Source organism: Rhizoctonia solani, chromosome 3 (assembly GCF_016906535.1).
Source record: "Rhizoctonia solani chromosome 3, complete sequence".
Taxonomy (NCBI): domain Eukaryota; kingdom Fungi; phylum Basidiomycota; class Agaricomycetes; order Cantharellales; family Ceratobasidiaceae; genus Rhizoctonia; species Rhizoctonia solani.
In genome coordinates, this window is record NC_057372.1 from 2,930,608 (window position 1) to 2,944,718 (window position 14,111).

A 14,111-nucleotide genomic window follows, 5' to 3' on the forward strand; every position below is an offset into this window, starting at 1 on the left:
CCAAGTCACTGTGGACCCAATACCTATGGTCTGTCCCCTTATTAAGTGATGGAAATTCGTAAAAGTGGAGACACGGAGTACGGCCGCTAATTCTATAAAATCTGAAGGATATTGCGTATATGCTATTCGAGAAAAGAGTTTCATAGTATGCTGAACCTATGGGGATCCTGAATTCAAAAGACGCGGGTTTGTCCAATCCCATGTGATGCCACCTGCTCCCCTGGTTCCGTAGGATTTTTATCATTTCTTCATAGCTAATATCTCGTCGGATTTCTTCTGGGAGAACATAGCCACATTTATACAGCTCAAGCATGTATTGCAAGTATAGGTCACTTGTTATTATTTCCCGAAAGTAGCGGCAAACCTAATTGAATTCTGCAGCATGAGTATACACATATCGAGTATGTTACAACAGACTTTCCGTTTGGATGATTCGTATATCATCAGGATCGAGGTAGCGAAAGGCACGTACGATAACCTCAGGTGGGAGTGATATCAACGACATCTTGTGGAGGACGCTGACCGAGATGACATAATCGAGCGGATGGATCGGCGCTTGCCAACACGACTTGCTCTCTCCCATCACCGGACCACCAAACACACTTGCCCAGCATGAGCATGGAAGAATCGATCTCCCTCGAAGAGACCAATAAAATCCGTATCTCCCTTGGTCTAAAACCCCTTACGGATGACAAAGCACCATCGAATGATAAAGAACAAGAGGCAGAACAGAACTATACAAACCGCAAAAAGCAAGAGGAGGACGATCGAAAGAAGGGGTAAGTGTACCCTTTTTTAAATGAACTTTCGCTAATATTGAGTTTTATAGGGAGATAGCAAAGAACATAGCCAAGTGAGTTTTCATTTATTGTTGGTCGTCCGGTTACTTGAACGTCCTCTTATAGCCACATACTCAACGACGGTCTCATATGTCTACAGGGCCCGTAATCGAATAGAACTCAACAGACGACTCGTGGGCGCTACTCTCGGCGATGCAGACGATGACGCTGGCGTAGACGCCAAAAACTGGATTAAAAAGGCGAAAAAGAAAGAGAAGGAATTGGCAGCAAAGAGGCAGGCCGAGTTGGAGAGCATGGACCGGATGGCGCAAGCTACCTACGATGAACGTGAGTGTGATATGACAGGACGGAGATTGTGGTGTTAATTCGCGATTGCACAGGTGACTTGGAAGGACTAAAGGTCAGCCATGACATGGACCAGCTCAACGAGGGTGAAGACCGGATTCTGACGCTCAAAGATAGCCGGATTTTGGATAATGAGGGTGAGTAATCCGCAACACTATAGTTGGCTCTGTTCTGACTTGTGTATAGAGGACGAGCTTCAAAATATTGACATGGCCGAGGACGAAAAGGACAAGGAACGGCACGAACTCAAGACGAAGCGAAGAGATTACACTGGTTATGACGATGACGAGTTCTTACCCGGTCAAGCTGGCATGAAACGTGCTGTGTTATCCAAATATGACGAGGATATTGATGGGCCAAAGCAGGGGGTGGGTCCTGGTGCGACTTTCGGACTACGAGATGGAGCTCATTTGTTTCATGATAGCAATCGTTTCGCCTTGGAGCGGCTGCTCAAACTGGCCCAAAAATGAGCATTCAAGACGACGACACGATGTCAGTCAATCGCGCGCTCTTGTCCTTGGAGTACACCAGTAAGATCTGTTGATTGGTTGACTGCCACATTCTCATATCATTGGCGTAACAGAAAACGTCGAGATATCAGATTACCTAAAAGAGGGAGATATCGGGTTCAAGAAACCAAAGGTCGGTATGATTCTTAGCTCAAGTATCAGAAATTTAATTTATGTTTCAATACAGGCAAAGAAAAAGCGCTCTTCTCGACGCAACCAACCCGAAGAATCCGAGCCAGCGCCTGAATCTGCCTCTATGGACGTCGACGAGAAGCCCGCGCCTACGTTCACGCGTCGAGAACGCAATTTGGACGCTAACTTCGTCGATGACGATGAATTGCAAGCCGCTCTCGCTCGCAGTCGACGATCAAAGGCACGGAAGATCAATAAACTCAGTCCAGAAGAGATCGCCAAACGAGGTACGTGAATGGCTTGCTTGTGCGTAATCATGACCCTCATATTCTAATGTAGTGGCCGACGAAAAGAACGAGGCGGAAGCTGAGGAGGCTATGCGCAACGAAGAGACTGCCAAAGGAGGACTCGAACTAGATGACACTTCTGAATTCGTACGATCCGTCACGTTTGACCCCGTCGCCGTTGAACCCAAAAAACTAGCACTACAACTACCTACGCCTGCAGCTCCAGCTCCATCCTCGGGCCAAGTTGAGGACCAAACTATTGAGAGCATGGAGGTTGATGATGAAAAGGAGGACGGCGAGGCGGACGAGGAAGACGACGAGGCGATGCTAAATGCGATCGAGGGCATGATTGCTGCTGCAGCTGGGGGCACGATGCCTGGGGAGGCACCGTTGAATATCAAGGCCGAAGAGGAGCTTGAAGTAAGCAGATTCCCTTTATCAGGACTTTCACAGCCTTGACTGGTAGTGATTAGATAGGAACCGCTGCTGCTGCGGCCTCTGGTCGCGGAATGGCCGGTACGCTCAAAGCGCTCAAACAACAAGGCCTTCTCTCTGGCCCCGATTCCGAGGTCGAAGAACGCGAGCGCACGCAGAAACATAAGGACGCATGGCTAGCTTCTCATCGCCGACTTCTTGCAGAACGTGAACTCGCGCGGTTACGGTCAAGAGGGATGTCCAAGGATCAGGCTGCACGTGAATACGAGAATCGTGTGCGAGACCAACAAGAAGCGAGGGAGACAATGGAAAGCTACAAGGACTACAAGCCCGATATCGAGCTGAAGTATTATGATGACACTGGACGAGAGTTGGACACCAAGGAGGCGTGGAAGGCGCTCAGTCATAGGTTCCATGGCAAAGGCAGTGGGCGTGCCAAGATGGAGAAGCGAATGAAAAAGATTGCGGAAGAAAAGAAGAGGCAGGCGATGATTGCTGGCGACACGCCGTTGAGTATGAACAAGGCGTTCCAGACTCGCCAGGAGAAAGCTGGCCAGGCGCACATGGTGTTGTCGGTCGGAAACAGAGGGTGAGTACAATTCTTGTTTTTGTTCAATATGGAACCTAACTTTGTGCCTAGTGCTGTGCCCCAGCTTGCTGAATTTCTGGACAATCGCGACATATCTAAAGCGAACAAACAGGCTGACAAGGGTAAAAAGAAGAAAGTCGAGGGCGAGGCCACGCCCGTCATGTCGTCAGTTGACATCACATCGTTCGTCGCACCTACCACTACCGTGACTGCTTCTACCAGCCAAGCGTCTACACCTCCGCCGCCCAAGATGAAGCCCGCCTTTTCACGCGTCACTGCCGAACCTGTTTCTGGCTCGGCATCTCCTGCAGGTGGAGTGGGGTTGGAGCGCGGCAAGGTTGCGTTTGGATTTTCGGTCAAGAGAAAGGCTGAGAATGAGGGCGAGGGATCTGGGTCTCCCAAGCGACGATAAATAGTGTTTGGTTTGTGCGTTTGTGCGTAGGATTATTGGGCTTGGAATAATATCGAATTAGGTTATCTTGTTTTGGGTTATGGTGACGTCATGGTGGTCTGCCGTGTGGATATAAAAAGCCTCTGTTTATATTGATGGTTTCCCTCAGTGGCAGAGGTGAGCCTTGGGTTTCTGCTATGAAGGCGATTTCGAGTAGGAAAGCACAGATGCAGCTCTTGAAGCCTCTCACTACAATATATAAAAGCTAATTCTGTTACAATGCATATGGCGCATCTGGGCCTTCTAAGCAAGAGTAAAGAACACTGAAATTGTACTGTTTGTGGAATTACAGTACTGGGTACATAGTGGTACTCGATTGGGTATTCCTGTTTTGGGTTATGATGACGTCATATAGCCACGCTGCCTGGACATAAGGAGCCTCCGTTTTCCAACAGTGATCCACTGATACCGGCAGTCTAGTTTGCGTCGCAATGTTCATCTGCCTGTTCATATTGTTGGTCACTGGCGTGAACACTTCCTCTCCTAATCTGCCTCGTGCTGGAGGCTCCAAGGCGGGGCTGGGATGGGGAGGCGGTGGCGAAATATCCCAGTTTGAGGCGGGAAAGGTCTCCTGGTGAGTGTTATTTAGCCTTGAAATTTGCAGGTTGCTCATCAGGCCAAGGTACTATACATGGTCGCCTACTTCATGGGTCCAGCCACCTCCAAACCTCGAGTTTGTCCCAATGTTATGGGGAGGAAAGGACGCCTCCACTTTTGCCAAGGCTGTTACACCCGATTCTATAGCCGCAAACGGGTGGACACATATTCTAGGGATGAATGAGTATGATTAATTCTTTTGGCCATTGCATTTGGCTGACATGATGTTCCAAGGCCTCAAGAAGAATCCCAGTCGAATATGAGTCCAGGTGACGCTGCCAATATGTGGAAGACCTACCTCGAGCCTCTCAGAGCCAAGAATCCAAACCTACGCCTGGGATCTCCAGCGCCGTCCAGCCGTCCTAACGGAATACAGTGGATTCACGATTTCATCGGTAACTGCAACGTTAATGGGGGGTGCACCGTTGATTTCATCGCTTTGCGTGAGTGTCTTCCCAGTTTTTGAAGGAAAGGAATCACGAAACGCCAAGTTGTGATAGACTATTACGGTGTCAACTCAACTCAGTTTATTCAGCATATAAATGACTATCACAATGCATTTCAACGACCAATCTGGGTTACCGAATGGGCCTGCCAAGACTTCGTAAGCTCGTCTCTGCATATTATGTTTTACCCCTATATTGATATCACTATCTCAGAACAACGGTCCACAATGCTCGTACAACCAGATAGTCGAGTTCTTGGACGAGACTCAAACATATATGGATAACACCGATTGGGTCGAACGATATGCATGGTTTGGAGCGATGGCCAAGACTCCGATAAATAAAGTGAGTTGCTTTATTGAATATTTCTCTATTTAGACGCATCATATCATATCTACAGGATACTGGACTCATGGACTCTTCAGGGGAGATTACTGATCTTGGGAAGCAGTATATGGGTTCTCAGGCACCTATGACGCACAGTGGAGTGATAAGATTAGAGTTCCCATTCGGTCTACTCTTCATGTCTACGCTCTTTGCGATTATGACCGTCTGATATTTACCTATGGCGTAAAAAAACGATATCAAAAATACCCATGTGCATATACCTTGAACACGGATCCAATTTATATGATTATGTCGTGACTCTATTTTAATCGGTCGCACCACGTGGTCTGACGTCGATCATATTTTGCTTGGCAAATCAGAGTGCATTCAGCAACAAAATTCCACCCACGATCCACCATGAGTTGGAGTAAACTACATATAAATGTTCGAACTGTGGAGCCTCTGTCATCCCTCGTTTCCCTCTTGAAATTTACGACCTTTTGCGCCCTCGTTGACGATTCTATACGTATATACCTCGGTTCTCATATACTCTATTTCAACACATACTAGGGATGTTACCTGCATCTGCACTTGCTTCGTGCTTGTATGCTATCTACTTGATACCTTTCCTCTACTCTGATCTTGCTGCCGGTCGAAAATTGCCTTATACCCGCCGGCAAAACGTCTCGGCGCCGTTAAAAGCGGGCCTAGGATGGGGAGGAGGCGGAAACATTACCCAGTTTGAAGGCCACGAAGTCAGCTGGTAGGCGCTCAAGTCACACATTCCTATCACATCCTGATTGAATATCCTCATTCAAGGTATTTTACTTGGTCCCCACAATCCTGGGTCGTTCCGCCACCCAAACAGCTCGAATTTGTACCACAGCTATGGGGCAACAGGGACGCCGAGTTATTTTCTAGCGTAGTCAACACGACTTCAATCGCTGCGAACGGTTGGAAGAATATACTGGGAATGAACGAGTATGTGCGAGTTCTGCGATGGTATCTACAGGAATATACGAAGCCTACAGCTAATATCCGAATAGGCCCCAAATACCCGACCAGGCAAACATGAGCGCACAAGATGGTGTACAACTATGGAAGACGCGTCTGGAGCCACTCAAATCTTCGGGTGTGAGACTTGGGTCTCCGGCAACAGCAAGCGGCCCGAGTGGAAAGCTGTGGATGCAAGAGTTTTTTAGTCTTTGCGCAGGCACGTGTACAGTCGACTTTGTTGCCTTGCGTGAGTTGAACTTGTTAGTTTACTTCGCTGCCCGCTGATAAATGATTGGCTGCCAGATTGGTACGGCAACGTTGCATCCGAGTTTATCGACTACCTGGAGGACTTTCATGATACGTTTCAACGGCCAGTTTGGGTGACCGAGTATTCATGCCAGAACTTTGTAAGTCATTATTCATAGCTACCTCACATGAACACGATCCTCAAAAACGTTCGATGCTCGTAGGTGAATGGCGCGCAATGCAGCTATGAAGAAATCGTAGATTTCCTCAACGCAACCCAGACATACATGGATCAAACTCCTTGGGTGGAACGTTACGCATGGTTCGGAGCTATGGCATCTCTGCCAAATAACGTTAATAATGTACGCCCGAATTCAAACCGTACTTATACTTTTTCCCATCTAATAAACCGAATACCCAGCTTACTGCTCTTATGGACCCGTCTGGTGTAATCAATGATCTTGGTCGACAATACATTGGCAGCCCAGTTATAGATCCCAGTCCAACGACTGTATCATCCGCTGTTCCGACCTCGACGGTGATAACCATGAGCTCACTTACTACCTCCAATACCTCCACGACATCATTTAGCACGAGGACTGTATTTCCTAGTTCAGATTCGAGCAGCTCGACCTCGCTTACGGCTACATCCGCGACCACCACGTCACCATATGTGATTATAAACAATGCCAGGTCTGAGCATCTTGGAAAATCCTTGGTTGTTGGGCTCAGTGTGTTGTGGTTGGCGTTGGCGTTGGCATATTGAAATGGCCGTCGCTCATGAGAATAATCATTTCGGATTCGGTGACGGCGGATTTGCTGGCTACTGCGTATCAAATCGATCGTACCTTTTTGAGATTGTATGAGTGAAACTAGAAATACATAATACTAAATTTCCTTGCTTATCGGACCGAACTTCATTTAGTGTTGTTGTGAATTCATAATAACGACGGTATTCTTTTGCCAACAGTCACGGTGCAGCTTTTTGGGTGCAGAGGATCCATACTTTGATATTCCATTGTGGATTGCCAAAGCAATGGCTAATCCGGGCGGAGAGGGATAAGTATAGAAACAATATTGTCTTTGAGCTGAAGCACGATTGGCTTAATCTAGTCAGATTACAAAGTTCATGACTGGCATAGAGTGGCCTTGTTCCAAGTACAACAATTATTATCATAAAACAACTATACACCAAGTGAATGCGGCTGAATGAACTGATCATAGCAGTTCACCCAGCGATTGTCATTTGAGACTTCAGCAAGATCAGCTTGCACAGACCCGCAGGCGTGTATGATTCTTGAACAAGGGGGGATAAGGAAACGGGACGCCAAGTCCGGTGGCAGCCACAGTACAACCTCCGACTCTGCTTCCATCACCCATCCATCTTCCATCACCACCCAGTTTCTTGCCGCCTCGTCCTTCATCTTAATTGCAGTCCCGATGTTCCACACGCGCACTGTGCCATCGCCAGAGCCGGAGATGACATGCTTGCCGTCACGCGAGAACGCCACCGAAAAGACTCCATCAGTATGTCCTTGGAGTAGTGGCGCGAGTAGCGTTCCCGTCTGTACATCCCATAGCCCTATTGTACGATCCAATGAGCCAGAGGCAGCCATTGTACCATCGGGCGAGATAGAAACATCCCAGATGGCATTTCTGTGCCCTTTCCACGGGTCGGAGGCTACAACGCCAGTGTTCGCATCCAACAGCATAAGCGTTCCGTCAGCCAAGCAAGACACCACCTGTTGTCTGTCTGGAAGGAACCTCAGGCTAGTAACCATACTGGCAAAATCCTTACGCGTCCATATAAGCGTGCCATCGGTAACGTTCCATGCGCATAGAGTCGTATCTTTAGACCCGGAAATAACGCGCAAGCCGTCGGGTGAGAAGTCCACCGATTTAACCCAGTCTCTATGCTGATCAAGCGGCTTTCCAACCGGCCTCCCGCTCTGCAAGTCCCATAGCCTGACTGAGTGATCCGTTGACCCAGATGCAATAAGCCGACTGTCAGGTGAGACTGCAGCTGCAAGAATTACGTCAGTGTGGCCGGTGAGGGGCTCGTTGACTGTCAACCCGGTCTGTGCGTCCCAGGTGCGAATTGTACGGTCTTCGGAGCATGATACGATACAGGTACCATCAGGAGTATATATCACTGACCAGACGATGCCATCGTGACCCTTGAACGGTCCAAGAACAAGCTTGCCAGTCTGCAGCTCCCATATGGATAAGGTGCCATCGCTAGATCCCGACACGACTCGGCTACCATCAGGAGACACTGCAACCGATGTGGTGTGTCCGATATGACCTTTGGTACGCTTGTTGGGCCCTGTGGCGCTCTGGCTGGCGTCCCATACGCATATGGTCTGGTCTCCTGAGCCAGATAGGATCTGTGTGTCATCGATCGAGAATATCACCGAGTACACATTGCCGCCATGTCCAGTGAATGGACCGGCGATCAGGTCGCCAGTCTCGGCGCTCCATACTCGTATTTTGCGATCGAAAGAGCCAGACACGATGTTTTTGCCGTCGGATGAGTATGCAACACAGGCAACTCGGTCGGTGTGTCCCATCAGTGGCCCAACGACTGTCTCCATGCGTTTCATGTTCCAGATGCGAACTGTGCAGTCGCGAGAGCTTGATGCGATGTGCACATTATCTGGTGAAAGTGCAATGCAATCAATCCAGTCTGTATGCCCCTTGAGCGGCTTGCCGATGGCAGTGCCGGTGCGCCAGTCCCAGATGCGTATGGTGCGATCGTCAGAGCATGAGATGAGCTGGTCTCCGCTGGGCGTGAACACAACGCACATCACACAGTCCGTATGACCTCTGAGCACTGAGCCAACCTGAGCACCTGTGATGGGGTTCCATATACGGATGGTATGGTCGTCAGAAGCCGATGCGAGATATGAGCTATCCGGCGAGAATGAGAGGAAACAAATTGTTTTGGTGTGCCCTTCAAGAGGACCAACCAGCGTGTCGCCGGTATATGCGTTCGATATATATACTGTGGTCATAGGACCCGGAGGCGATCATTGTCCCATCAGGAGAGAACGTGGCAGCCCAAACATAGGAGCCATGCTTTTTCACGGGCCCAAGAACGCGTCTGCCTGTACTCACATCCCACACACTGATCGTTCCATCATCACCAGCAGATACCATACGCTTGCCATCTGGTGACAGGGCTAGCTTGTTCACACTCGACCCTGTGGCCCATGTTGTGAGGGCTGCAGGCCTTCTGTCTTCAAATACAGAGCCTTCAAATCTCACAAGCCCCTTGGTGCGTGGCCAGTACACCTGTCGCACTCGGCTTTCAGTCGAAGCCAACGGCAAGGCGGATAGATAGATGTGAGGGGTGCTGTTTGATGTGGGGCTGGCTGCATATGTGGTGGCGAAGTTGCGGGAGTCTTGTACCATAGCTCGAAGCTCAGTCAGTGTATCGTCAGCCTGGGCAAAAAATGCTTAAGCATGGCGAAGTATGTAATGAGTATCCAAACATACCGGTATATACTTGAATGCCTTCAGCAGTATGTCAGAGCAATGCCCAATACAGTTCTTCAGGTTCAGCACTTCCATCCAAAACAGCAGCCGGTGCTGGAGAAACTCATCCACCATTTCCACTAGCTCATCGGCAAGTTTAGAATCGTATAGATGACTACCCCAATAACGACACGCATAGAACAGTCCCGACGAAATACACTCCTTCGATCTCGCTTCCAGGTCCGGTACATCTCTGTCAAATCGTGATGCCGTCTCGAGGCTGCAGATGTTGAACCGCAACGACTTCTTCATGATACGAAAACACTCAGTCGCCATGTGCATACTTTGTTTCGTCCTTTCGCAATGGAATTCCTTTGACCGCTCCGAGCTCAACATGAAGTCAGGAAAGGATGCGTGTAGCGTTGACACCACCCTCGTATCCGTCGAGACATTGAGCACCGAGCGAAGGGGCGACAGCGCCAGCTGGACTTCGTCCTCGCTTTCGAGAGAGGTCAGTTCGGCGAGAGCGGCAACGGTCAACGACTCCCGAGCGCCAATGACCACATGGAGCAGCCAGCGTAGAGCCTCGTCTTCGTCGTCCTTAAGATTCCGAAACGCCTGGGAAAGAATAGTCGAATAAAGCTCATCAAGCCCCCTGTATGTTTTTCCTGAAGTCCCAGAAGTTATCTCGATCATCGTCGAAAGGCGTTTCTTGTGGTTGACTGATCGATTTTCGGGCTCAATGTACCGGACCACCGTTGCCGCATATATGAAAAGGCACCCGGCTCGCGCAGTCAACAGCTTGATATCTTTAGGTTGAGCTTCAGCTTCTCTGAGCTCATGTTCCAGGTATGTATATATGTCTGCCTCGACAAACGATTCCTCGACCTCGTGGAGATGTAGGATAGATCGGGATATTCGCTCGGAGGATTGTACCCAGTGTAGGATCCCCGGTTCCGGTCGACTGGACACGAAAAGTCTGACCGGAAGCGCTGCTGCGTGGTCAAAGAGGAGGTCGAACAGTAGTTGAGCACCTTGCCCATAAGCGCATTCATCGAGGGCGTCGATCACAACAATCACGTCTTCAGGTATCGCATCCTTTACTTTCGACAGCGGTCCAGCTATGAGTTTCTCGAACTGCATCGAGATTTCTCGCTTGGATACATCCGGGTTATTACTGAGTACTTCACATAGCTCCTTTTGGTACGGGTTCGAGAATCGTCCCAGCTGGTACGCAATCGTCGGCACCATCCTGTTCACGTCGCGGCAGTCTGGCGAGGAACGAGAGCAAAAGAAACAGGCGCCGAGTTGTTTTGACTTTTCGAGCTGTTCGCATAGGCTATATGTGATGGTTGTTTTGCCGGTGCCAGCCATGCCGTTCATCCAGTATACCTTGGGTGAGTCCGGGTTGCGGGTCCATTCCATTGCTTCGTTGAGAATCTTGACGCGAGTATCCGGAGTGCATCCACGTCGCTGCATTTCCGCTGTCAACGCGGCGTTGTACCAGGCTTCGTGGACCGGAGTCAGGTCCTTCAGACGAGTATCCTTTGTGAGTAGCTATAGGTATCAATATGCCTCCCGCTTTGTATGGCACATACCACCCATTGTTCATGAGTCAAGTCCCAAGTACTGAGCGATATATCGATCTGCATGCCTGTAAGCCTGGGTCCGGAAAAGACACGAAAGTCCCACCTGTAGCTGTCGGAACACATGCTCGATTCTTTGATAGCACCTAAGTATGTCCATCTCGTTGTCCGAAGCTCGTGTCACCTGGCCTAACCTTGGACGATCTTGCTGTTCCTTGATGTGAGCTGCCTGCTCGCCAATGGCCCTGCACCCCGTATTGATACGGTGCTCATGACCAGATGAACAATCATATAAACATACCGAGCGGCGTTCTCGATTGAATACGGCATCCACCGTGGCTTTGTTTGCGGGAGACGTTTCTGTAGGGCCTGGACTAGATCCACCAAATCCAAGGCCAGCTGGTCATAAGCGCCTTGATTTTGTTCCGCGACCTAAACAGAGCAGCTGCGTCATTTTTGTTTTCAGCGTAGCCCAGCCCGTGTGCTCACCCGTATTTCTGCTGTACAGGCAGACAGGACAGACACCACCTCCTTGAGAGGCGGGAACACTCTAATGGCGGCTTCCAGCGCTCTAAGTACCCTTCCCAGATCACTCCACCTATTGCCCTGTTCGGTCGCCGGCTTAGAGACTGCTTCTGGACCTGCTATGGATCGAACGAGGATTGGCATAGGAATCATAGGTGCCGGTTCTTGTGATCCATTCTCAGCAGGTGCTGGGTTGTGGGCGGGTTGGTTGGATGGCGAGATGGGACTAGAGGGTGGTTTTGGCGCTATCCAGTTGATACAGACTCGAAGCGGGTCGTCACAAGACGACCGATTTGCGCTGGACATGGTGGGAAGAAGACGTAGGAACAGACTATTGATAATCCAAGGTTAGCATTGGTAAGTTGCACGCGTGTTGACCATGTGCGTAACACCAAGTCTGCTCACTATTTATCCCCTTGAGGTATATCTCTGGCCTTCCAGTGCGGCTGTTGGATTTGGATTGCGAATTGATTGGAGTTGGTGGTGGACTGGACTTCAAGGAATGGAATCAATCTGCAAACGCTATCTTCCCAATTACCAATAACAGGTCGGATATTGAGTTTAATTTTATTGAGCACGTACTTCACGATCCCGACCATCTTCTCCGTTAGTCGCATATCATTTTTCGCATCGATAAAATCTTTGACTGCTTTGACTAGTGAAGTACCTATGCCTCTATCACTCAAAGCAAGAGCCATCTTTTCGCAAGCCACAACCAAACCTGTTTCGCAATCTGCACACTGCTGGTAGACGATTTGTTTATCATTTACCAATACTTGCTTCATGCCGGTAATTAACTTTACTGTTTAGACACCTTTCTGACTGCTAGTAGTATCTCTTCCTGATACAACCTCTACTATGGCTAACTCTCGTTGCTCCCAGTATTTCAAAATATTGTCAGGATAACAAGATGAAGAAATACGCTGATTCAAGGCTGGAAAGGTCTTTTGGTGGGCACATACTCATTTCTCACGTTCACAAGATGCTGACTGTGCCAAACTACCGTGCATGCCTGTCCATCTTCTTCGCCCAGTCTTCCCAAAGCAACAAGTCTCCCCCGATGCTACAGGAACAGACATATCCAATTTTCCGACGCTCTGGGGACATGTACTAAATCTACAACTTCAAGTGTGCGGACATGTGTGTTGACACTAAGCGTGCGTCCCATTTTGCTTGCTTATTTGATTGGTCAGAATCCTATTTCGAACTCCTAATGCAGAGTTGCAATCATCCAGGCGGTGTTGTCAGTATATTGGCAACACAATTATGAGGGAACATGCGCGGATCGCTCAAAGGTGAGTGACCTACATGTACTGGAGGCACCTGTACCTCTGACACACTCAAACAAAACACACAGTGTCTTCCTTATTTATGATTCAAGGGCGGCAGTTGTTGGTTAATGTATTTAAGTGCGTAAATATTCGGCTTCTCTGATGGGGTTCCAAAGCATAGACTTGACTATAGGCCATCAAAGCATCAATACAACTCACCACATCCAATATCGGCAAGTACCTCCATGCACTTTGAATGCCCATACAGGTTGCGGCATAGTTATATTGAGTATTTATACGTTTATATGCACTTTGCGTAACGACTCTGACCTCGCATGGAGGACAGCCGTCTGCAACAGGTGGACAGTGTTGAACACACTCGACGTCTTGTGTGCTTTGGATGGTTGTTTAATGCAACGGTAAACAAGGCAGGTTTGCACAGCTAGCTTGATGCAAGTCATGCGGATGACTGATACCTTAAAAGAAAATGCGTACATGGACTCTTCGTTGGATATTGGTCTCAAAATAGCACACCGGATCTTAGACACTTTATGACACGCGGTGATGGTGGGGTCCTAGATTTGTTAGTCTATCCGACTCCCATACTAACGCATTACATTCTGTCTGGTTGCGCAACAGTGTTCTACAGTTCTTAACTCCCAAACAGTGGTGACATTTAGTTATGTGTGTACTTGTAACTATCTTGAGCATGGATAGACCTGAATATCATCTGAACTCCGTATTGTGGCGTCGTGATGACTTGTTTGATGAGTCGGACTCTGGTTATAATAGTCAATAGATGGAGGGCACACATCCGATTATACACGAACACATAAGTTAGCACAATGTTTCAACTTCCACGACTACACATCCTCATACAATCTCAGTGCGAGATTCTAGTTGCTTAATCAGGGGGGGGGGCAATTTCAAGCATAAATTTGGGGATGGAGATGTGATATTCCCTTAAAGGTTGCGCTGAAGGACAGTCAACTACAATCTAATTGTATTAAATATCCCACAACTTAGATACAGTAGTCACAGTACAAATATGCCAGACACTATTGTGAATCATTTGCACAACATTGATATACT

The 14,111-nt window shown here is 48.7% G+C and overlaps 4 protein-coding genes across 4 annotated transcripts; 3 read left to right on the top strand and 1 right to left on the bottom strand.

Moving 5' to 3' along the window:
• Window positions 1-612: 612 nt before the first annotated feature.
• RhiXN_03351 (U4/U6,U5 tri-snRNP-associated protein snu66) lies at window positions 613-3,509 on the top strand (the record flags this gene model as incomplete). Its single annotated transcript, XM_043323168.1, has 11 exons — window positions 613-779; window positions 830-853; window positions 940-1,127; window positions 1,181-1,282; window positions 1,332-1,513; window positions 1,570-1,675; window positions 1,729-1,787; window positions 1,842-2,073; window positions 2,126-2,493; window positions 2,547-3,097; window positions 3,149-3,509. The coding sequence occupies 11 exons, from the start codon at window positions 613-615 to the stop codon at window positions 3,507-3,509; spliced, it is 2,340 nt and encodes a 779-aa protein (XP_043178664.1).
• A 470-nt stretch (window positions 3,510-3,979) lies between these two features.
• Window positions 3,980-5,147, top strand: RhiXN_03352 (glycoside hydrolase family 128 protein; the record flags this gene model as incomplete). The annotated part of the gene is made up of 6 exons (XM_043323169.1): window positions 3,980-4,122; window positions 4,171-4,329; window positions 4,380-4,588; window positions 4,646-4,749; window positions 4,805-4,936; window positions 4,992-5,147. The coding sequence occupies 6 exons, from the start codon at window positions 3,980-3,982 to the stop codon at window positions 5,145-5,147; spliced, it is 903 nt and encodes a 300-aa protein (XP_043178665.1).
• A 343-nt stretch (window positions 5,148-5,490) lies between these two features.
• On the top strand, window positions 5,491-6,926 carry RhiXN_03353 (glycoside hydrolase family 128 protein; the record flags this gene model as incomplete). Its single annotated transcript, XM_043323170.1, has 6 exons — window positions 5,491-5,681; window positions 5,738-5,899; window positions 5,965-6,161; window positions 6,218-6,321; window positions 6,385-6,522; window positions 6,582-6,926. The coding sequence occupies 6 exons, from the start codon at window positions 5,491-5,493 to the stop codon at window positions 6,924-6,926; spliced, it is 1,137 nt and encodes a 378-aa protein (XP_043178666.1).
• A 418-nt stretch (window positions 6,927-7,344) lies between these two features.
• Window positions 7,345-12,533, bottom strand: RhiXN_03354 (Vegetative incompatibility protein HET-E-1; the record flags this gene model as incomplete). Its single annotated transcript, XM_043323171.1, has 8 exons — window positions 7,345-9,113; window positions 9,166-9,604; window positions 9,659-11,194; window positions 11,236-11,283; window positions 11,330-11,468; window positions 11,525-11,655; window positions 11,713-12,079; window positions 12,154-12,533. 8 exons carry the CDS (start codon window positions 12,531-12,533, stop codon window positions 7,345-7,347), a joined length of 4,809 nt encoding a protein of 1,602 aa, XP_043178667.1.
• Between the last annotated feature and the right edge of the window lie 1,578 nt (window positions 12,534-14,111).